This window comes from Ascaphus truei, chromosome 7 (assembly GCF_040206685.1).
Source record: "Ascaphus truei isolate aAscTru1 chromosome 7, aAscTru1.hap1, whole genome shotgun sequence".
Taxonomy (NCBI): Eukaryota; Metazoa; Chordata; class Amphibia; order Anura; family Ascaphidae; genus Ascaphus; species Ascaphus truei.
Window position 1 is genome coordinate 113,207,716 of NC_134489.1, and position 25,918 is coordinate 113,233,633.

The following is a 25,918-nucleotide window of genomic DNA, read 5'->3' on the forward strand; positions in this document are numbered from 1 at the left end:
TATCTGGGGTAAGAACACGCCTGGGACTCCCACATCGGTCATGCTCTCCTGTAAAGCACAGGAGGTCCCCTCACTGTAAGGAGACACAGAACAGTATGTTTCCGTGTATCTGGGGTAAGAACACGCCTGTGATTCCCACATCGGTCATGCTCTCCTGTAAAGCACAGGAGGTCCCCTCACTGTAAGGAGACACACAACAGTATATTTCCGTGTATCTGGGGTAAGAACACGCCTGGGACTCCCACATCGCTCATGCTCTCCTGTAAAGCACAGGAGGTCCCCTCACTGTAAGGAGACACAGAACAGTATATTTCCGTGTATCTGGGGTAAGAACACGCCTGGGACTCCCACATCGCTCATGCTCTCCTGTAAAGCACAGGAGGTCCCCTCACTGTAAGGAGACACAGAACAGTATATTTCCGTGTATCTGGGGTAAGGACACGCCTGGGACTCCCACATCGCTCATGCTCTCCTGTAAAGCACAGGAGGTCCCCTCACTGTAAGGAGACACAGAACCGTATGTTTCCGTGTTTCTGGGGTAATAACACGCCTGGGATTCCCACATCGCTCATGCTCTCCTGTAAAGCAGCAGGAGGTCCCCTCACTGTAAGGAGACACAGAACAGTATATTTCCGTGTATCTGGGGTAAGAACACGCCTGGGACTCCCACATCGCTCATGCTCTCCTGTAAAGCACAGGAGGTCCCCTCACTGTAAGGAGACACAGAACAGTATATTTCCGTGTATCTGGGGTAAGAACACGCCTGGGATTCCCACATCGCTCATGCTCTCCTGTAAAGCAGCAGGAGGTCCCCTCACTGTAAGGAGACACAGAACAGTATATTTCCGTGTATCTGGGGTAAGAACACGCCTGGGACTCCCACATCGCTCATGCTCTCCTGTAAAGCACAGGAGGTCCCCTCACTGTAAGGAGACACAGAACAGTATATTTCCGTGTATCTGGGGTAAGAACACGCCTGGGATTCTGTGGTTTACAGGAGGACTCACAGTCCCAGGTGCCGAACTATATTACCTTGTGTGTCATTTAAAACAAATCACATACTGGCCTCAAATCCAAAGTCAGATTGCGGGGTGGACGCGGAAGCGTCAGTCATAGCGCCATTCTCTTTACCAGCATTAATATGGGTAGATAAGGAGAGATCTGGACGCGCAATTCTCAAACTCCCTGCAGAGGTGATTCCTTTCACCACGGTATCAAACTGGGTCGAAATTTAGTTTGATCCAAGAACCCTCAAGAATTAGACCAGTCCTGGACAACCCAGACTTTGCTCCCGGCTACAATTCAAAACCGTTTGCCCGACGCAGAGTAAGAGTATTCTTTATTGTGGGTAAGAGTATTCTTTATTGTGGGTAAGAGTATTCTTTATTGTGGGTAAGAGTATTCTTTATTGTGGGTAAGAGTATTCTTTATTGTGGGTAAGAGTATTCTTTATTGTGGGTAAGAGTATTCTTTATTGTGGGTAAGAGTATTCTTTATTGTGGGTAAGAGTATTCTTTATTGTGGGTAAGAGTATTCTTTATTGTGGGTAAGAGTATTCTTTATTGTGGGTAAGAGTATTCTTTATTGTGGGTAAGAGTATTCTTTATTGTGGGTAAGAGTATTCTTTATTGTGGGTAAGAGTATTCTTTATTGTGGGTAAGAGTATTCTTTATTGTGGATAAGAGTATTCTTTATTGTGGGTAAGAGTATTCTTTATTGTGGGTAAGAGTATTCTTTATTGTGGGTAAGAGTATTCTTTATTGTGGGTAAGAGTATTCTTTATTGTGGGGTGCTCCTATCAGAGGGTGTGTGGCTTACATTGCAAGATACGCGCGTCCTAAAGAACAGTTCTATAAGTATACGCAAATCCGACACTTTATCTCACGTACACATCCAAACCCAATTTTCCCATCTCCCACGATATTTAAAATCCTATACAGAAATAGGAGTTACCAACAAGGACTCATATCTAAGTGGGGGGAGATGCCAGATCAGGATTCCTGTATATATTAATCTAAAGATGGAAATCACTAGAGGATTGGGAGGTCGTGTCCAACACATCCATCTGTACAACAACCACAGACAATATCTAGAAGAATGTTTCATTGGTACCCAACGCCAAAAAGATTACGCGTAGTGTACGGCAGATATGTGCTGGAGAAACTGCGGACAGGTGGGTGACCGTGTGCATATCGGGGGCTACGTTGTAAGGTTCAAAGGTACTGAAAAATAATACAAAGAGTGACAGAAGAAATTGTAGTAATTAAAACCCCCTGGGATCCGCGAAGTATTGTTCTAGTCAAACCAACAGAAAACATTTATCATAACAATAGAAATGTAAAACCCAAATCCTAACAGCAGCTCGATGCTCAATTTGGGCTCTGTGGAAAAATCAGAATACTCCCTCAGAGAGTACGGAGAACACGCCATGTAACGAGGGTGGATACGCCAACATAAAGTGTGATACTTTCTTACTGATACTAATTTACTGATACTTACTTACTGATACTTACTTACTGATACTAATTTACTGATACTTACTGATACTTACTTACTGATACTAATTTACTGATACTTACTGATACTAATTTACTGATACTTACTTTACTGATACTTACTGATACTTACTGATACTTACTTACTGATACTAATTTACTGATACTTACTTTACTGATACTTACTGATACTAATTTACTGATGCTTACTTTACTGATACTTACTGATACTAATTTACTGATACTTACATACTGATACTTACTGATACCCACCCATCTTTGCTTACTGATGGAATGTGAAATTACTTACTGATACTTACTGATACTAATTTACTGATACTTACTGATACTTACTGATACTAATTTACTGATACTTACTGATACTAATTTACTGATACTTACTGATACTAATTTACTGATACTTACTGATACTAATTTACTGATACTTACTTACTGATACTAATTTACCGATACTTACTGATACTTACTGATACTTACTTACTGATACTAATTTACTGATACTTACATACTGATACTTACTGATACCCACCCATCTTTGCTTACTGATGGAATGTGAAATTACTTACTGATACTTACTGATACTAATTTACTGATACTTACTGATACTAATTTACTGATACTTACTGATACTAATTTACTGATACTTACTGATACTTACTGATACTAATTTACTGATACTTACTGATACTAATTTACTGATACTTACTGATACTAATTTACTGATACTTACTGATACTTACTGATACTAATTCACTGATACTTACTGATACTAATTTACTGATACTTACTTACTGATACTAATTTACCGATACTTACTGATACTTACTTACTGATACTAATTTACTGATACTTACTGATACTAATTTACTGATACTTACTGATACTAATTTACTGATACTTACTGATACTAATTTACTGATACTTACTGATACTAATTTACTGATACTTACTGATACTTACTGATACTAATTTACTGATACTTACTGATACTTACTGATACTTACTGATACTAATTTACTGATACTTACTGATACTTACTGATACTTACTGATACTTACTGATACTAATTTACTGATACTTACTGATACTAATTTACCGATACTTACTGATACTAATTTACTGATACTTACTGATACTTACTTACTGATACTAATTTACTGATACTTACTTACTGATACTAATTTACTGATACTTACTGATACTAATTTACTGATACTTACTGATACTTACTGATACTTACTGATACTAATTTACTGATACTTACTGATACTTACTGATACTTACTTACTGATACTAATTTACTGATACTTACTGATACTTACTTACTGATACTTACTGATACTAATTTACTGATACTTACTGATACTTACGTACTGATACTTACTGATACTAATTTACTGATACTTACTGATACTTATTTACTAATACTTACTTACTGATACTTACTTACTGATACTAATTTACAGATACATACTGATACTAATTTACTGATACTTACTGATACTAATTTACTGATACTTACTGATACTTACTGATACTAATTTACTGATACTTACTGATACTAATTTACTGATACTTACTGATACTAATTTACTGATACTTACTGATACTAATTTACTGATACTTTCGGATACTAATTTACTGATACTTACTGATACTAATTTACTGATACTTACTTTACTGATACTCACTGACACTAATTTACTGATACTTACTTACTGATACTTACTTACTGATACCCAACCATCTTTGCTTACTGATGGGCTGTGAAATTACTTACTGATACTTATTTACTGATACTTACTTACTGATACTTACTTACTGATACTAATTTACTGATACTTACTGATACTAATTTACTGATACTTACTGATACTTACTGATACTTTCTGATACTTACTTACTGATACTTACTGATACTAATTTAATGATACTTATTTACTGATACTTACTGAAACTTTCTTACTGATACTAATTTACAGATACTTACTGATACTAATTTACTGATACTTACTGATACTAATTTACTGATATTTACTGATACTTACTTACTGATACTTACTGATACTAATTTACTGATACTTACTGTTACTAATTTACTGATACTTACTGATACTAATTTACTGATACTTACTGATACTAATTTACTGATACTTACTGATACTAATTTACTGATACTTACTGATACTAATTTACTGATACTTACTGATACTAATTTACTGATACTAATTTACTGATACTAATTTACTGATACTTACTGATACTAATTTACTAATACTTACTGATACTAATTTACTGATACTTACTGATACTAATTTACTGATACTTACTGATACTAATTTACTGATACTTACTGATACTTACTGATACTAATTTACTGATACGTACTGATACTAATTTACTGATACTAATTTACTGATACTTACTGATACTTACTGATACTAATTTACTGATACTTACTGATACTTACTGATACTAATTTACTGATACTAATTTACTGATACTTACTGATACTAATTTACTGATACTTACTGATAATAATTTACTGATACTTACTGATACTAATTTACTGATACTTACTGATACTTACTGATACTAATTTACTGATACTAATTTACTGATACTTACTGATACTTACTGATACTAATTTACTGATACTAATTTACTGATACTTACTGATACTAATTTACTGATACTTACTGATAATAATTTACTGATACTTACTGATACTAATTTACTGATACTTACTGATACTTACTGATACTAATTTACTGATACTTACTGATACTAACGGATACTAATTTACTGATACGTACTGATACTAATTTACTGATACTAATTTACTGATACTTACTGATACTTACTGATACTAATTTACTGATACTTACTGATACTTACTGATACTAATTTACTGATACTAATTTACTGATACTTACTGATACTAATTTACTGATACTTACTGATACTAATTTACTGATACTTACTGATACTAATTTACTGATACGTACTGATACTAATTTACTGATACTTACTGATACTAATTTACTGATACTTACTGATACTTACTGATACTAATTTACTGATACTAACTGATACTAACTGATACTAATTTACTGATACGTACTGATACTAATTTACTGATACTAATTTACTGATACTTACTGATACTTACTGATACTAATTTACTGATACTTACTGATACTTACTGATACTAATTTACTGATACTAATTTACTGATACTTACTGATACTAATTTACTGATACTTACTGATACTAATTTACTGATACTTACTGATACTTACTGATACTAATTTACTGATACTTACTGATACTAACTGATACTAATTTACTGATACTAATTTACTGATACTTACTGATACTTACTGATACTAATTTACTGATACTTACTGATACTTACTGATACTAATTTACTGATACTAATTTACTGATACTTACTGATACTAATTTACTGATACTTACTGATACTAATTTACTGATACTTACTGATACTTACTGATACTAATTTACTGATACTTACTGATACTTACTGATACTAATTTACTGATACTAATTTACTGATACTTACTGATACTAATTTACTGATACTTACTGATACTAATTTACTGATACTTACTGATACTTACTGATACTAATTTACTGATACTTACTGATACTAACTGATACTAATTTACTGATACTAATTTACTGATACTAATTTACTGATACTTACTGATACTAATTTACTAATACTTACTGATACTAATTTACTGATACTTACTGATACTAATTTACTGATACTTACTGATACTAATTTACTGATACTTACTGATACTTACTGATACTAATTTACTGATACTTACTGATACTAATTTACTGATACTTACTGATAATAATTTACTGATACTTACTGATACTAATTTACTGATACTTACTGATACTTACTGATACTAATTTACTGATACTTACTGATACTAACTGATACTAATTTACTGATACGTACTGATACTAATTTACTGATACTAATTTACTGATACTTACTGATACTTACTGATACTAATTTACTGATACTTACTGATACTTACTGATACTAATTTACTGATACTAATTTACTGATACTTACTGATACTAATTTACTGATACTTACTGATACTAATTTACTGATACTTACTGATACTAATTTACTGATACGTACTGATACTAATTTACTGATACTTACTGATACTAATTTACTGATACTTACTGATACTTACTGATACTAATTTACTGATACTAACTGATACTAACTGATACTAATTTACTGATACGTACTGATACTAATTTACTGATACTAATTTACTGATACTTACTGATACTTACTGATACTAATTTACTGATACTTACTGATACTTACTGATACTAATTTACTGATACTAATTTACTGATACTTACTGATACTAATTTACTGATACTTACTGATACTAATTTACTGATACTTACTGATACTTACTGATACTAATTTACTGATACTTACTGATACTAACTGATACTAATTTACTGATACTAATTTACTGATACTTACTGATACTTACTGATACTAATTTACTGATACTTACTGATACTTACTGATACTAATTTACTGATACTAATTTACTGATACTTACTGATACTAATTTACTGATACTTACTGATACTAATTTACTAATACTTACTGATACTAATTTACTGATACTTACTGATACTAATTTACTGATACTTACTGATACTTACTGATACTAATTTACTGATACTTACTGATACTAACTGATACTAATTTACTGATACGTACTGATACTAATTTACTGATACTAATTTACTGATACGTACTGATACTAATTTACTGATACTTACTGATACTTACTGATACTTACTGATACTTACCGATACCCGCCCTTCTTTTCTTACTGATGAAATTCACTGATCTTTAACATCAGCAGTTTTAGTGTCACTAAACACGTATCACTTTTTTGTTAAAATGCTGGTTCTTAGGTGAAAAACCCTAAAACCTCACAGATTTGTGCCCTTGCATGTTGCTATTTTTGCCTTTATTTCTCTGTAAGGCAAATGTAGCTAAATATTGATGGCTTAGAGACCGCGCTATAACATATTGTGAGTGCGCCACCTGGTGGCCGGACGCTGTAGTTACTCGCAGGATGGGCCTTATCTCTGAGCACTTACAAAGATGGACAGAATGACCGGTCCTCGGATGAGCCACCAGACGCTGGCGTTCGCGTTAATGTCCCAGCAACTGAAAGAGAAGCAAAAGCCAACGTCACCCCACATTATTCGCACATCGCTGGGGCCGCTGACACCAAGCGCAGGGGAGAGATCGGGGTCCCGGGGCAGAAAGAGGCGAGGAAAAGGAGACATCTTTATATCTAACTTCATTTTCTGCACATCTCCTGTTTCCTTCACGGACAGCCACATACAGACACGCCCCAGATCCAAGCTGCCACATACAGACACGCCCCAGATCCAAGCTGCCACATACAGACACGCCCCAGATCCAAGCTGCCACATACAGACACGTCCCAGATCCACGCTGCCGCATACAGACACGCCCCAGATCCACGCTGCCGCATACAGACACGTCCCAGATCCACGCTGCCGCATACAGACACGTCCCAGATCCACGCTGCCGCATACAGACACGGCCCAGATCCACGCTGCCACATACAGACACGTCCCAGATCCACGCTGCCGGATACAGACACGTCCCAGATCCACGCTGCCGCATACAGACACGCCCCAGATCCACGCTGCCACATACAGACACGCCCCAGATCCACGCTACCACATACAGACACGTCCCAGATCCACGCTGCCACATACAGACACGTCCCAGATCCACGCTACCACATACAGACACGACCCAGATCCACGCTGCCACATACAGACACGTCCCAGATCCACGCTGCCACATACAGACACGCCTCAGATCCACGCTGCCACATACAGACACGCCCCAGATCCACGCTGCTGCATACAGACACGTCCCAAATCCACGCTGCCACATACAGACACGTCCCAGATCCACGCTGCCACATACAGACACGTCCCAGATCCACGCTGCCGCATACAGACACGGCCCAGATCCACGCTGCCACATACAGACACGTCGAGGATCCACGCTGCCGCATACAGACACGTCCCAGATCCACGCTGCCGCATACAGACACGCCCCAGATCCACGCTGCCGCATACAGACACGTCCCAGATCCACGCTGCCGCATACAGACACGTCCCAGATCCACGCTGCCACATACAGACACGTCCAGGATCCACGCAGCTGCATACAGACACGTCCCAGATCCACGCAGCCGCATACAGACACGTCCAGGATCCACGCTGCCGAATGTAGACACGTCCCAGATCCACGCTGCCGCATGCAGACACGTCCAGGATCCACGCTGCCACATACAGACACGTCCAGGATCCACGCTGCCGCATACAGACACGTCCCAGATCCACGCTGCCACATACAGACACGCCTCAGATCCACGCTGCCGCATACAGACACGTCCCAGATCCACGCTGCCGCATGCAGACACGTCCAGGATCAACGCTGCCACATACAGACACGTCCCAGATCCACGCTGCCACATACAGACACGCCTCAGATCCACGCTGCCACATACAGACACGCCCCAGATCCACGCTGCTGCATACAGACACGTCCCAAATCCACGCTGCCACATACAGACACGTCCCAGATCCACGCTGCCGCATAAAGACACGTCCCAGATCCACGCTGCCGCATACAGACACGTCCCAGATGCACGCTGCCACATACAGACACGCCCCAGATCCAAGCTGCCACATACAGACACGCCCCAGATCCAAGCTGCCACATACAGACACGTCCCAGATCCACGCTGCCGCATACAGACACGCCCCAGATCCACGCTGCCGCATACAGACACGTCCCAGATCCACGCTGCCGCATACAGACACGGCCCAGATCCACGCTGCCACATACAGACACGTCCCAGATCCACGCTGCCGCATACAGACACGTCCCAGATCCACGCTGCCGCATACAGACACGGCCCAGATCCACGCTGCCACATACAGACACGTCCCAGATCCACGCTGTCGGATACAGACACGTCCCAGATCCACGCTGTCGCATACAGACACGCCCCAGATCCACGCTGCCACATACAGACACGCCCCAGATCCACGCTACCACATACAGACACGTCCCAGATCCACGCTGCCACATACAGACACGTCCCAGATCCACGCTACCACATACAGACACGTCCCAGATCCACGCTGCCGCATACAGACACGTCCCAGTTCCACGCTACCACATACAGACACGTCCCAGATCCACGCTGCCACATACAGACACGTCCCAGATCCACGCTGCCACATACAGACACGCCTCAGATCCACGCTGCCACATACAGACACGGCCCAGATCCACGCTGCCGCATACAGACACGCCTCGGATCCACGCTGCCGGATACAGACACGTCCCAGATCCACGCTGCCGCATAAAGACACGTCCCAGATCCACGCTGCCGCATAAAGACACGTCCCAGATCCACGCTGCCGCATACAGACACGTCCCGGATCACGCAGCTGCATACAGACACGTCCCAGATCCACGCTGCCACATACAGACACGCCCCAGATCCACGCTGCCGCATACAGACACGTCCCAGATCCACGCTGCCGCATACAGACACGTCCCAGATCCACGCTGCCGCATACAGACACGTCCCAGATCCACGCTGCCGCATACAGACACGTCCAGGATCCACGCTGCCGAATGTAGACACGTCCCAGATCCACGCTGCCACATACAGACACGTCCAGGATCCACGCTACCGCATACAGACACGTCCCAGATCCACGCAGCCGCATACAGACACGTCCCAGATCCACGCTGCCGCATGCAGACACGTCCAGGATCCACGCTGCCACATACAGACACGTCCCAGATCCACGCTGCCACATACAGACACGCCTCAGATCCACGCTGCCACATACAGACACGCCCCAGATCCACGCTGCCGCATACAGACACGTCCCAGATCCACGCTGCCGCATACAGACACGGCCCAGATCCACGCTGCCGCATACAGACACGTCCCAGATCCACGCTGCCCCATACAGACACGCCCCGGATCCACACAGCCGCATACAGACACGTCCCAGATCCACGCAGCTGCATACAGACACGTCCAGGATCCACGCTGCCACATACAGACACTCCTCAGATCCACGCTGCCACATACAGACACGTCCCAGATCCACGCTGCCGCATACAGACACGTCCCAGATCCACGCAGCCACGTACAGACACGTCCCAGATCCACGCTGCCGCATACAGACACGTCCCAGATCCACGCTGCCGCATACAGACACATCCCAGATCCACGCTACCGCATACAGACACGTCCAGGATCCACGCTGCCACATACAGACACACCTCAGATCCACGCTGCCACATACAGACACGTCCCAGATCCACGCTGCCACATACAGACACGTCCAGGATCCACACTGCCGAATGTAGACACGGCCCAGATCCACGCTGCCGCATACAGACACGGCCCAGATCCACGCTGCCACATACAGACACGTCCCAGATCCACGCTGCCACATACAGACACGGCCCAGATCCACGCTGCCGCATACAGACACATCCCAGATCCACGCAGCCGCATACAGACACATCCCAGATCCACGCTGCCGCATACAGACACGGCCCAGATCCACGCTGCCACATACAGACACGTCCCAGATCCACGCTGCCACATACAGACACGGCCCAGATCCACGCTGCCGCATACAGACACATCCCAGATCCACGCTGCCACATACAGACACGTCCCAGATCCACGCTGCCACATACAGACACGTCCAGGATCCACACTGCCGAATGTAGACACGGCCCAGATCCACGCTGCCGCATACAGACACGGCCCAGATCCACGCTGCCACATACAGACACGTCCCAGATCCACGCTGCCACATACAGACACGGCCCAGATCCACGCTGCCGCATACAGACACGGCCCAGATCCACGCAGCCGCATACAGACACATCCCAGATCCACGCTGCCGCATACAGACACATCCCAGATCCACGCTGCCGCATACAGACACGTCCCAGATCCACGCTGCCGGATACAGACACGTCCCAGATCCACGCTGCCGCATACAGACACGCCCCGGATCCACGCAGCCGCATACAGACACGTCCCAGATCCACGCAGCCGCATACAGACACGTCCCAGATCCACGCTGCCACATACAGACACGTCCCAGATCCACGCTGCCGCATACAGACATGTCCCAGATCCACGCTTCCGCATACAGACACGTCCCAGATCCACGCTTCCGCATACAGACACGTCCCAGATCCACGCAGCCGCATACAGACACGTCCCAGATCCACGCAGCCGCATACAGACACGTCCCAGATCCACGCTGCCGCATACAGACACGTCCCAGATCCACGCTGCCGCATACAGACATGTCCCAGATCCACGCTTCCGCATACAGACATGCCCTAGATCCACGCTGTCGCATACAGCCACGTCCCGGATCCACGCAGCCGCATACAGACATGCCCTAGATCCACGCTGCCGCATACAGACATGTCCCAGATCCACGCAGCCGCATACAGACACGGCCCAGATCCACGCTGCCGCATACAGACACGTCCCATATCCACGCAGCCGCATACAGACACGTCCCAGATCCACGCTGCCGCATACAGACACGTCCCAGATCCACGCTGCCGCATACAGACACGTCCCAGATCCACGCAGCCGCATACAGACACGTCCCAGATCCACGCTGCCGCATACAGACACATCCCAGATCCACGCTGCCGCATACAGACACATCCCAGATCCACGCTGCCACATACAGACACGGCCCAGATCCACGCTGCCACATACAGACACGGCCCAGATCCACAGTGCCACATACAGACACATCCCAGATCCACGCTTCCGCATACAGACACGGCCCAGATCCACGCAGCCGCATACAGACACATCCCAGATCCACGCAGCCGCATACAGACACATCCAGGATCCACGCTGCCGCATACAGACACGTCCCGGATCCACGCTGCCGCATACAGACACGTCCAGAATCCACGCTGCCACATAGAGACACGCCCTAGATCTACGCTGCCGCATACAGACACGCCCCGGATCCACGCAGCCGCATACAGACACGCCCCGGATCCACGCAGCCGCATACAGACACGTCCAGGATCCACGCTGCCGCATACAGACACGCCCCAGATCCACGCGGTGCTTTTCTGCGTGTCACACAGTAGCAGCACTATTCTGCGTGTCACAGAGGAGGGGCGCTATTCTGCGTGTCACAGAGGAGGGGCGCTATTCCGCGTGTCACAGAGGAGGGGCGCTATTCCGCGTGTCAGAGAGGAGCGGCGCTATTCTGCGTGTCACAGAGGAGGGGCGCTATTCTGCGTGTCACAGAGGAGCGGCGCTATTCCGCGTGTCACAGAGGAGCGGCGCTATTCTGCGTGTCACAGAGGAGGGGCGCTATTCTGCGTGTCGCAGAGGAGGGGCGCTATTCTGCGTGTCACAGAGGAGGGGCGCTATTCTGCGTGTCGCAGAGGAGGGGCGCTATTCTACGTGTCACAGAGGAGGGGCACTATTCTGCGTGTCACAGAGGAGGGGCGCTGTTAGGACCAGTATGTCAGGCCAGAGTCTGCACTCATGTTAAGCTTCCATTTTGTCTGGTCATAACTAGTTAAGATTCTGTAGTCAGCCTTTGCTGAAATATCATTCATAAATGCACTCAGTTTCTGCTAAATTGCATTTCCTTTCTTTCTGGTCAGGATATTACTAGATACTTTTGTGAGGTCAATTTCCTGGTGTTTTAGTAGAATATAATAGAATCGTTCTCTGCAAGAAGCAAGGTAGTGAAATAAAGTTGCTAAGACTCAAGGTCTCTTTTGATAACAGACAATGAATAAGCTATGTATTCAGAACATTGCTTGTATTGAAAAGGGACACGTCTCAAAAGTCACGCCACTAATATGTCCTGCCCCTAAATCACGCCTCTAATCAAAGCTACGCCCAAGACACACCTAGTATACGGCCAGGACACGCCTATGTTACGCCTCTAACCAATATCTTTTTTTTTCTGTATAAAAATCATTACCCTATGAGTAATAAATTGAGACAAAGGATTTGAAACCTGGCGTGCGTTACGTTTCATTTTGTTCGTCTCCCAGGCCTGATAAGGTTCATCAAAAATCGGAGATAACAGTGGCAGGGCGTGAAAAACTTCTCCGGGGGAGTCTGCTGCAAACGGTGCAGAAGGTGTATCCAGTCACAAGGCTTCAGTGTACCTGGCAGAGGAAAGGTTCCTCTCGGTTCTGAAGCGTGGGTGAAGGAATAACGGATTTTCCTTTCAGTTTTGACGTCTAGAAGTGGGAAGTTCACAGAGGTTGTGAGTATACAGTATATGTAAATTTTTATATATGATGCTTCACCCCCTCTGGGAATTTAATAGACCTAAATTGTGACTGAAGAATTGGGATAGGCCCTTTTAAACAGAATTTTTGGTAAGAGTCCAGTAAATTCTGAGCACGACTGGACTGTTATCTCTGATCTAGCTGAACGACCATTGTATATTGTGTAAGTATAAATATTGCAATTATTTGTCATAATGAAGCTGTTTTTCTTTAAGCCACTAATGGGTGCTTGCATGAGTAAGAATGACTCTGGACGGAAGCCTAGGAATGTACAAATTTTTAAATGCGAGTGTAAATCTGGTCGGATTCCTGAGGAATTTGTTGCTCAGACAGCTAGTATTATTGTGACCCGTTTTGTCGAATATGCAGAAGGTTGTTCTCGGCATGAAAATAAGGCAATGTATTTACAAGGCAGAGGGCAGAATAGACGGAGATCTTATGCTGGTCCCAGAAATCAATCAGGGAGAATAGCTCAGAATAATGGTGTCTGTTTTAACTGTGGTAATACTGGTCATTGGCAGAGAGAGTGCCCATATCAGAGTCAGAAGCAGGGAAGTGCTGCTTTGCCCGTGGGGGCTCAGAGTGAAAGTCTCTGTAAAAAAATAAAAAATAAAAAAAACACTGCTACCGAGTTTGTTTGTAACCCTGATGAACTTTTTCCTGAATGATTTCTTGTGTGAGACACTGTATGGTCATGCTGATTAACATCTGTACAAAAAATATGAATATTAGTTGCTCATGATGAAATCTAAATTTTAAAAGGTTTTTTAAAAAAAAAAGGTGTACACCGAATATAGAGAGAAATACCTCACAACAAAAGGGGAGTATATTCAGCTCGGTCCCTGGTTATAGTTTGAAAGGTTTATTCGTCCTGGCCAGGCGGGTACTTTTTAAACCGGACACATTTCTTTTCGTTTGTGGTATTTCTATCTTAAAAAAAGGAGGGTCACAGCCTCTCCCTTACAGTTTAAAGAATGTAAAGCATTCACATTAAAATTAACTAGCTCTGTGCTTAAGCAGTTTATGAAAACAAGGTAATGTAGAACTGTCTTCTTTTCCGTAAAGCAGTAAGATAACACATTTCAATTTTATTTTTACAGGATTAAGATATGTCTGGGTTGTTTTTGTTTAAAATGATGGTAAGAACTCACAAGTACTGTGTGAATTAATATATTGTATTATATATGTATATAACGCCATTAATGTACATAGCGCTTCAAAAGGAGGGTGTCCGTGGTGGCAGGTGCTGCGGGGAGGTTGAGTGGTGTGAGGGGAGTGTGGAGATATATGTCTTTAGCAGCATGGAGGTCAGTTATTTTAGCGAGAATTGTCTCCGTTAAATAAGCAGTGTAGAAGCCATACAAGACAGGTAGGATCAAGCTTGCTGTTTTTTTAGTCATGGTATAACTGTTGCATGTTTGAAGATATTTTGTTTAGTTTAAAAGAGGGCATAGTTAAAACGGGATAGAAATTGTATTGATGGAAGTTTGCAGGAATATGAGATTTCTTTCAGAAGGCATTCAGGTGAATGAGTGGAAGAATATTGCATGCTCTTGTTGGCATAGATTTGGTGTTTATAAGTAATTTGAAATATTCCCGTTATTTAATTTTTTAAAGACCATACAAAATGCAGTTAATATGAATTAGACAGCGAAACCCGTTATCTGCTCTTTGTAACATTGAGGTTTCTGGCTGTATTCCCAGAAAAAAAAAAAAAAAGGCACTTTGAAAATTATTTTTTTTTCTTTTTAAAGTCAGAGTGTCTTTTAAAGTTAATGCTGGCCATGTGCTCAGCACTTTGCAAAGAGTTCAAAATTATTTGTCTATTTTAAAAGGAAATCTTTTGTTCAGGATTTCAGGATTTTTTTCTTATATTGTAAATGCCACATTTGTTAAAAGACCTACTGCAGGCTTTTTCTTTTAACACAAGCAGTAAATATTTTTATAGTCACTACACATACAAATCTATTTATCAGTTTAATTTTGCTATATATCAAAACAACCTGTTTTCATAACTATTTTTGTGTTTTTGTTCACATATATAGATAATATATGAACAAAGGAGGGGAGATACATACATAGGTTATTGAAGGTCTCTCTGAAATCTCTATAGAGGGATTTGATATGAACTTGATATGTTGTAAATGATATACAATGCACAGCAGGTTCAGAATTTATTATAGCAATGTTAACTCCAAGAGCTGACAGGCCCCTGGTAAATAATAATACAGTACCTTTGCAGATGTCACAGCAAAGCAGGTAGCAAGCCGTCCCTATGTTGAGGGATATATGATATGTGCCAAATTTATAATTTTGTAACCATTTATTTGTTTTTGGGTATGTCCTGGAAATAGAGTTAAAGGACAGGGGATATATAGTTGCATGGGTGAGCAGGGTATATATTATATACAGGGCATTGCACATTTTTTTTAGCAGAATAGTTACAGTGGAGTGTTTGAAGTGAAAGCCAGAAGTGACTGTGGGTGTGGGACAATAGTCATGAGTGCAGGCTGTTGGGATGCTTGACTTGTGGGGCGAGTTTTAAGGTTAGTTAGTATTAAATGACTAAAAGGTTGACACCATTTGCATCAGAAAAAATGGCAGATGGCAGTTAGGTATGAATGAGAGTAAGTGTGTATTGGGAGAAGAGAGATTGATTTGTTGTTTGAGACAGCATTTTTGTCCCCATTTTTGAAGATTGGGACAACTCTAGCAGTTTTCCAGGTCTTAGGGATATGGCCTGCAGACAGGATAGAATTGATTATGGAAGCAATTGGTTTGGCAAAGAGGTACCAAGTTTTAGGAACTTGGATTGTAGCAAAGTCAAGTCCATATTGGTTGCTTAATTTAAAATTTGAGGAGCGTTAATAGGGAATATCTCTGTTTAATATTGTGGATGCTAATAATAGTAGTAACCATATTAATACAAGAATTTATTTCTAGGTATAAATTCTCTCCCTATGAGACACTTATGGGATGAGTAATGACCATCAGTAGTTCAAAGTAACTAATTAAGGACCATGTTATTGGTAATAAAACAATTAATAAGTATTGCATGCAACTAATATATATTTTTGAGTCTTTCTAGGCACAGGTTAAAGCTGAAAGTGCACCAACGCAAGACGAGTTAATGGTCAAGCATTTTCTACGCAAGCACGCTCTTCATCCCAGATGAAAAGGCCATTTAAATGCTACTCATCACCAGCATTGCAGTAAAAATTTTTTATCATCATGGATACACATCACGCACGTCAAAATAGTGCCAGTCTAAGCACAAACAGCTAATAAAGACAAAGACATAGCACCTGCAAATAAGTGTTTTGATGGACACAATACTCTCCGACCACTAATCATCAAGGGAAAAAGGTCATAGGCAAAAATGTCCAGGCCTCAACACACGAACTTTGAACTTTTTATTTTTACAGGTTTTTATTATTTTTCAGTTACAATGTATGCTCCATTATGTTTGTGTAAGTGGCGTCCCATAAGGATGACAAAATAGTATAAGGTATTATTTGTTTAACTTTGTTTATTTTGTTTGGATTTCTAGGTTAATAGAATCTCCCTGCAGAATGATATCCCGGTGGGAGAATGCTTTATCAGTCAAACACACGGTTATGTTAATTGCTCACAGGTAGAGTAAGAAACAGAAGAAATGAACCCAATACACAAGTGCTAAAAAGTAGTCTATGGGAAGAATAAGTTTCAAGGAATTTATTCCCAAATGTAGGAGTTGGGTTACTGTATGACAGGTTTACAGGGATATCCTAAATCATACAGCCACAGATATTTACTCACTTAACCAAGAATAGGTTTAGTTTAAATTAATGACCCCGCAGAATAAAATAGCTCTGGACTATATTTTAGCCTCAAAAGGAGGGGCATGTATGCGCCCTAGTTAAAGCGCAATGTTATGTATTTATCCAGGATTTAGGGACCATGGGGACTTGGTGGTTGGATTGATTTGCTTTGAGCGAAGCTAGCGAATGTTTTTGAATGTGTGTGTTTGTCCTACTCATTGCTCTCTATGTGTTAAGTACAGCAAAACTCTGATCCAGAAGTGCGTTGCAACCCCCACCGACGCTATGCCTCTCCGACATGATGTCGCCAGTCCCCCAGAAGAAGAGACCAAAGAAGAAATCAACTGGGCTGATATAATGGCCAGAAAAGAAAGGAATGAAGTTATTCACAACTTGGACATCTTGGTCCATCAGGACTATGAAATGGTTAACTGTTCTGTTCTTTAAATAGACTGTCTCTTAAGGATATGGGGGACTGAGAAGACTGGATATGAGGAAGGTGGGAGGTCACAAAGGGACGTGAGTCAACCACAAGGAAAGGATCACGTCAGCCATTGTGACCAAAGCAGCCATCTTGGTCCGTTTTGCCATTCTGAGTAAATGCAGTATGAAAGATGTGTGCAAGAAGAATGTTTGTGCAGTCGCTCTTAGCAGAAATTAGCCCCCACCAATTCTCACAAATAGCTGACCCTTAGATTATGTGACATATTCTAATCTATAGAAATATTTAATGATATATATATATATATATATATCTATTGGTTGTGTGGCATGTGGGCCACTAAGATTGTACCCTGCAATCACACTGCCCTTTGTTATCTGGGTTTCATCCTTCCCACTTTCTATGTATCTGACACGTTACCCCAAGGGAAGCTGAGAAATCGAAAAGATCTGACCAGGACCATTAGTTCAACCCACATTGCAGTTGGGGTTTTTATACCTAGTTTAGGTGTTCTGGATCTCTATTCTAAATTGAGTGAGCTGATGGTAAATATTGATGATGCTCTTAATCAGACAAGTGATGCTATTATCCGTCTGACTAATGAACAAGAGCAGATCCGAACAGTATTATTACAGAATAGAATGGCTCTTGATTATCTGCTAGCCTCACAAGGAGGTGTTTGTAAACTTGTAGGACAGAAGTGCTGTGCCTATATTGAAGATGAGTCTGGCGCTATTCATAAAGATATGGATAAGTTACAGGAAATTCAAGCAAGGATGCGTAAAGAATCATCAGGCCTTAACTTAAATTGGATGTCAGGACTCACTAGTTGGATTGGAGAATTGGGTATGAAAATTTTGTATGGTTTTATTGTAGTGATTAGTATAATCGCAGCAATTTTTGTTATTTTTCACTGTGCTAAGTGTGCAATGCTTTCATTTGTCTCAAGGAAACCTTCAGTTTCATCTCACGCCATGTATGCAACTAATAATTTATATGTGGCCATGAACAGAGTCTATGATACTATTGGTCCCCATAAGGCCATAGTCATAGAGAAGCGTACCTAGTAAGGGTATTTGTTCTTTTAGAGAACAAAAAGGAGGGATTGTTAGGACCAGTATGTCAGGCCAGAGTCTGCACTCATGTTAAGCTTCCATTTTGTCTGGTCATAACTAGTTAAGATTCTGTAGTCAGCCTTTGCTGAAATATCATTCATAAATGCACTCAGTTTCTGCTAAATTGCATTTCCTTTCTTTCTGGTCAGGATATTACTAGATACTTTTGTGAGGTCAATTTCCTGGTGTTTTAGTAGAATATAATAGAATCGTTCTCTGCAAGAAGCAAGGTAGTGAAATAAAGTTGCTAAGACTCAAGGTCTCTTTTGATAACAGACAATGAATAAGCTATGTATTCAGAACATTGCTTGTATTGAAAAGGGACATGTCTCAAAAGTCACGCCACTAATATGTCCTGCCCCTAAATCACGCCTCTAATCAAAGCTACGCCCAAGACACACCTAGTATACGGCCAGGACACGCCTATGTTACGCCTCTAACCAATATCTTTTTTTTTTCTGTATAAAAATCATTACCCTATGAGTAATAAATTGAGACAAAGGATTTGAAACCTGGCGTGCGTTACGTTTCATTTTGTTCGTCTCCCAGGCCTGATAAGGTTCATCAAAAATCGGAGATAACAGTGGCAGGGCGTGAAAAACTTCTCCGGGGGAGTCTGCTGCAAATGGTGCAGAAGGTGTATCCAGTCACAAGGCTTCAGTGTACCTGGCAGAGGAAAGGTTCCTCTCGGTTCTGAAGCGTGGGTGAAGGAATAACGGATTTTCCTTTCAGGCGCTATTCTGCGTGTCACAGAGGAGCGGCGCTATTCTGCGTGTCACAGAGGAGGGGCGCTATTCCGCGTGTCACAGAGGAGGGGCGCTATTCCGCGTATCACAGAGGAGCGGCGCTATTCTGCGTGTCACAGAGGAGCGGCGCTATTCTGCGTGTCACAGAGGAGGGGCGCTATTCTGCGTGTCACAGAGGAGCGGCGCTATTCTGCGTGTCACAGAGGAGCGGCGCTATTCCGCATGTCACAGAGGAGCGGCGCTATTCTGCGTGTCACAGAGTAATTTGCTGATCCAAATTGTTGCCTTGTATTATAGTTGTCGATGCACACGCTGCACACGCTTCACACGCTGCACAAGCTGCACACGCTGCACACGCTGCACACGCTGCACACGCTGCACACGCTGCACACGCTGCACACGCTGCACACGCTGCACACGATGCACACGATGCACACGCTGCACACGCTGACTATCCTGGTCCTAGCGGCCGGTGGACGGGTTATTTATATGGCGCTCTCACAGTGCACATGATGCAAAGTCTCACCCGGTGTTATCATACAGACGCCGACACACGGACCAGGCAACGATGAACACGAGCGGGGAACCTGAAACACAGAAGAGGAATCTTTAGGTGTCAGAGTCTTCCCCAGAGCCGCGTGTTCTCAGCAGGATGAGTATCCGTACTCACCCCACCCCAGGGCGATGTACCAGCAGAAATACTTCCACTCCGAGAAGAAGGAGATTACCAGCAGCGTGTGCAGGTACAGCCCCTCCACCAGCAGCCAGCTGTAATTGGCCATGATGCAGTATTGGAAGAAGATCAAGATGTAATTACAGCCTGTCTGGGAAGAGAAAAACACAGGCCTGTGAGTGAGGAGGTGAGGTGGCAGGCCTGTGAGTGAGGAGGTGAGGTGGCAGGTAGGTGAGCGAGGAGGTGAGATGGCAGGTAGGTGAGCGAGGAGGTGAGGTGGCAGGCCTGTGAGTGAGGAGGTGAGGTGGCAGGCCTGTTAGTGAGGAGGTGAGGTGGCAGGCCTGTGAGTGAGGAGGTGAGGTGGCAGGTAGGTGAGTGAGGAGGTGAGATGGCAGGTAGGTGAGCGAGGAGGTGAGGTGGCAGGCCTGTGAGTGAGGAGGTGAGGTGGCAGGCCTGTGAGTGAGGAGGTGAGGTGGCAGGCCTGTGAGTGAGGAGGTGAGGTGGCAGGCCTGTGAGTGAGGAGGTGAGGTGGCAGGCCTGTGAGTGAGGAGGTGAGGTGGCAGGCCTGTGAGTGAGGAGGTGAGGTGGCAGGCCTGTGAGTGAGGAGGTGAGGTGGCAGGCCTGTGAGTGAGGAGGTGAGGTGGCAGGCCTGTGAGCGAGGAGGTGAGGTGGCAGGTAGGTGAGTGAGGAGGTGAGATGGCAGGTAGGTGAGTGAGGAGTTGAGATGGCAGGTAGGTGAGTGAGGAGGTGAGATGGCAGGTCTGTGAGTGAGGAGGTGAGATGGCAGGTAGGTGAGTGAGGAGGTGAGATGGCAGGTAGGTGAGTGAGTAGGTGAGATGGCAGGTAGGTGAGTGAGGAGGTGAGATGGCAGGTCTGTGAGTGAGGAGGTGAGATAGTAGGTCTGTGAGTGAGGAGGTGAGGTGGCAGGCCTGTGAGTGAGGAGGTGAGGTGGCAGGCCTGTGAGTGAGGAAGTGAGGTGGCAGGCCTGTGAGTGAGGAGGTGAGGTGGCAGGCCTGTGAGTGAGGAGGTGAGGTGGCAGGCCTGTGAGTGAGGAGGTGAGGTGGCAGGCCTGTGAGTGAGGCGGTGAGATGGCAGGTCTGTGAGTGAGGAGGTAAGGTGGCAGGCCTGTGAGTGAGGAGGTGAGGTGGCAGGCCTGTGAGTGAGGAGGTGAGGTGGCAGGCCTGTGAGTGAGGCGGTGAGATGGCAGGTCTGTGAGTGAGGAGGTAAGGTGGCAGGCCTCTGAGTGACGAGGTGAGGTGGCAGGCCTGTGAGTGAGGAGGTGAGGTGGCAGGCCTGTGAGCGAGGAGGTGAGGTGGCAGGTAGGTGAGTGAGGAGGTGAGATGGCAGGTAGGTGAGTGAGGAGTTGAGATGGCAGGTAGGTGAGTGAGGAGGTGAGATGGCAGGCCTGTGAGTGAGGAGGTGAGGTGGCAGGCCTGTGAGTGAGGAGGTGAGGTGGCAGGCCTGTGAGTGAGGAGGTGAGGTGGCAGGCCTGTGAGTGAGGAGGTGAGGTGGCAGGCCTGTGAGCGAGGAGGTGAGGTGGCAGGTAGGTGAGTGAGGAGGTGAGATGGCAGGTAGGTGAGTGAGGAGTTGAGATGGCAGGTAGGTGAGTGAGGAGGTGAGATGGCAGGTCTGTGAGTGAGGAGGTGAGATGGCAGGTAGGTGAGTGAGGAGGTGAGATGGCAGGTAGGTGAGTGAGTAGGTGAGATGGCAGGTAGGTGAGTGAGGAGGTGAGATGGCAGGTCTGTGAGTGAGGAGGTGAGATAGTAGGTCTGTGAGTGAGGAGGTGAGGTGGCAGGCCTGTGAGTGAGGAGGTGAGGTGGCAGGCCTGTGAGTGAGGAAGTGAGGTGGCAGGCCTGTGAGTGAGGAGGTGAGGTGGCAGGCCTGTGAGTGAGGAGGTGAGGTGGCAGGCCTGTGAGTGAGGAGGTGAGGTGGCAGGCCTGTGAGTGAGGCGGTGAGATGGCAGGTCTGTGAGTGAGGAGGTAAGGTGGCAGGCCTGTGAGTGAGGAGGTGAGGTGGCAGGCCTGTGAGTGAGGAGGTGAGGTGGCAGGCCTGTGAGTGAGGCGGTGAGATGGCAGGTCTGTGAGTGAGGAGGTAAGGTGGCAGGCCTCTGAGTGAGGAGGTGAGGTGGCAGGCCTGTGAGTGAGGAGGTGAGGTGGCAGGCCTGTGAGCGAGGAGGTGAGGTGGCAGGTAGGTGAGTGAGGAGGTGAGATGGCAGGTAGGTGAGTGAGGAGTTGAGATGGCAGGTAGGTGAGTGAGGAGGTGAGATGGCAGGCCTGTGAGTGAGGAGGTGAGGTGGCAGGCCTGTGAGTGAGGAGGTGAGGTGGCAGGCCTGTGAGTGAGGAGGTGAGGTGGCAGGCCTGTGAGTGAGGAGCTGAGGTGGCAGGCCTGTGAGCGAGGAGGTGAGGTGGCAGGTAGGTGAGTGAGGAGGTGAGATGGCAGGTAGGTAAGTGAGGAGTTGAGATGGCAGGTAGGTGAGTGAGGAGGTGAGATGGCAGGTCTGTGAGTGAGGAGGTGAGATGGCAGGTAGGTGAGTGAGGAGGTGAGATGGCAGGTAGGTGAGTGAGTAGGTGAGATGGCAGGTAGGTGAGTGAGGAGGTGATATGGCAGGTCTGTGAGTGAGGAGGTGAGATAGTAGGTCTGTGAGTGAGGTGGTGAGGTGGTAGGTCTGTGAGTGAGGAGGTGAGGTGGTAGGTCTGTGAGTGAGGAGGTGAGATGGCAGGTAGGTGAGTGAGGAGGTGAGATGGCAGGTCTGTGAGTGAGGAGGTGAGGTGGCAGGCCTGTGAGTGAGGAGGTGAGATGGCAGGTCTGTGAGTGAGGAGGTAAGGTGGTAGGTCTGTGAGTGAGGAGGTGAGATGGCAGGTCTGTGAGTGAGGAGGTAAAGTGGTAGGTCTGTGAGTGAGGAGGTGAGATGGCAGATAGGTGAGTGAGGAGGTGAGATGGCATGTCTGTGAGTGAGGAGGTGAGATGGCAGGTAGGTGAGTGAGGAGGTGAGATGGCAGGTCTGTGAGTGAGGAGGTGAGATGGCAGGTAGGTGAGTGAGGAGGTGAGATGGCAGGTAGGTGAGTGAGGAGGTGAGATGGCAGGTAGGTGAGTGAGGAGGTGAGATGGCAGGTCTGTGAGTGAGGAGGTGAGATGGTAGGTCTGTGAGTGAGGAGGTGAGGTGGTAGGTCTGTGAGTGAGGAGGTGAGATGGCAGGTAGGTGAGTGAGGAGGTGAGATGGCAGGTAGGTGAGTGAGGAGGTACGGTCACATCCGTGAGACTAGAAATCTGAACCTGACGCATTTTACATTTAATTCGGGCAGTCGGAGAATTTGATATTTGATATTTGATTCGGATCTCGGATTCACTTTAGTTTCTGTCATTCATTTCTTTATGTATTCTTAAATGAAAAACGCAACTATTTGCAAAAACTTTAACGTTCTAAATAATGTGACCAAAATGTCAAATTATTGATTTCTTTTTCTGATAAAAAAAAAAATACTAAACCTCTCACGTTTTGGCAAAACTGAAACATAACATTATTTAGAGCCACACCACTTTAGTCTTTAATAATTCCGTTTTGCTACGTCTCTTGACAAATATATATACAGACCCCCCCCCCAATCATACATGTATGTATGTATGTATGTATGTATGTATGTATGTATGTATGTATGTATGCATGTATGTATGCATGTATGTATGTATGTATGTATGTATGTATGTATGTATGCATGCATGTATGTATGTATGTATGCATGTATGCATGTATGCATGTATGCATGTATGCATGTAAGTATGCATGTATGCATGTATGCATGTATGCATGTATGCATGTATGCATGTATGCATGTATGTATGTATGTATGTATGCATGTATGTATATATGTATGCATGTATGTATGTATGTATGTATGTATGTATGTATGTATGTATGTATGTATATGAGACCTGCTCACCGAATACACGTTGCAGTGGTGGACGTCCTCCGTGGAGAACAGCACCGCGTCCTTGATGAAGATGGATACCGCCCGCAGGATGAACGATGCGAACAGGTGCATGTGGATGTAGTTACGGGTGCAGCGAAGTCTCCTGTGCTCGGGGACACGGGAAGGTCAGACTCCTTCATCCAGCACTCACCTAATGAGACATTTCCATTCTCTCTACTCACCGAAATGATGCCAGGAGAACCAGGGCCAGCGCCAGAGAGGCGAGCGATGCACCGTATCCCACAGTATATAGGGTCTTCAGGTGTATGTAATATGTCTTCTGCGGGAAACAGGCGAGTTTCGGGCGTCACTGGGAGGGTCTCAGCTTTCTGATACTTATTGTTTCTCTTGTATTATATATTTGGACGGAGAAGCCCTTTCCCCGTCTCATGAACGGCAGATACACAACTTGTCGGTAAGATTACACATTTCACCGCGGGCAGCGATTCAACTGCCACATCTAATTGTTTCTGCGCAATGTTTTTATGTAAAACATCCTGTATTGTACTTGTTACCCCCTTACTGCTGGGGGCCGTGTGTTACAGGGAAGCGGGAGGACCATATTACGGGATGTTATACCCCAAGGTAACCTCACATGGATGGGCCGTGTGTTACAGGGAAGGGGCAGGACCATATTACGGGATGTTATACCCCCAGGTATCCTCACATGGATGGGCCGTGTGTTACAGGGAAGGGGGAGGACCATATTACGGGATGTTATACCCCCAGGTAACCTCACATGGATGGGCCGTGTGTTACAGGGAAGGGGGAGGACCATATTACGGGATGTTATACCCCCAGGTAACCTCACATGGATGGGCCGTGTGTTACAGGGAAGCGGGAGGACCATATTACGGGATGTTATACCCCCAGGTATCCTCACATGGATGGGCCGTGTGTTACAGGGAAGCGGGAGGACCATATTACGGGATGTTATACCCCCAGGTAACCTCACATGGATGGGCCGTGTGTTACAGGGAAGGGGGAGGACCATATTACGGGATGTTATACCCCCAGGTATCCTCACATGGATGGGCCGTGTGTTACAGGGAAGGGGGAGGACCATATTACGGGATGTTATACCCCCAGGTAACCTCACATGGATGGGCCGTGTGTTACAGGGAAGGGGGAGGACCATATTACGGGATGTTATGCCCCCAG

General features: G+C 44.7%; 1 protein-coding gene across 1 annotated transcript in view; it reads right to left on the minus strand.

Annotated features, from left to right (window-relative positions):
* The window catches only part of SCTR (secretin receptor), a 91,848-nt gene extending 66,817 nt beyond the window's left edge, over positions 1 to 25,031 (minus strand). The window contains exons 1-5 of the mRNA XM_075609946.1: positions 24,940 to 25,031; positions 24,728 to 24,860; positions 20,787 to 20,940; positions 20,643 to 20,703; positions 7,710 to 7,779 (exon numbers count right to left, since the gene is read on the minus strand). Of these exons, the coding sequence (XP_075466061.1) occupies positions 7,710 to 7,779; positions 20,643 to 20,703; positions 20,787 to 20,940; positions 24,728 to 24,829 (387 nt within the window). The 5' untranslated portion in view covers positions 24,830 to 24,860; positions 24,940 to 25,031. The remainder of the gene's footprint in view (positions 1 to 7,709; positions 7,780 to 20,642; positions 20,704 to 20,786; positions 20,941 to 24,727; positions 24,861 to 24,939) is intronic.
* Between the last annotated feature and the right edge of the window lie 887 nt (positions 25,032 to 25,918).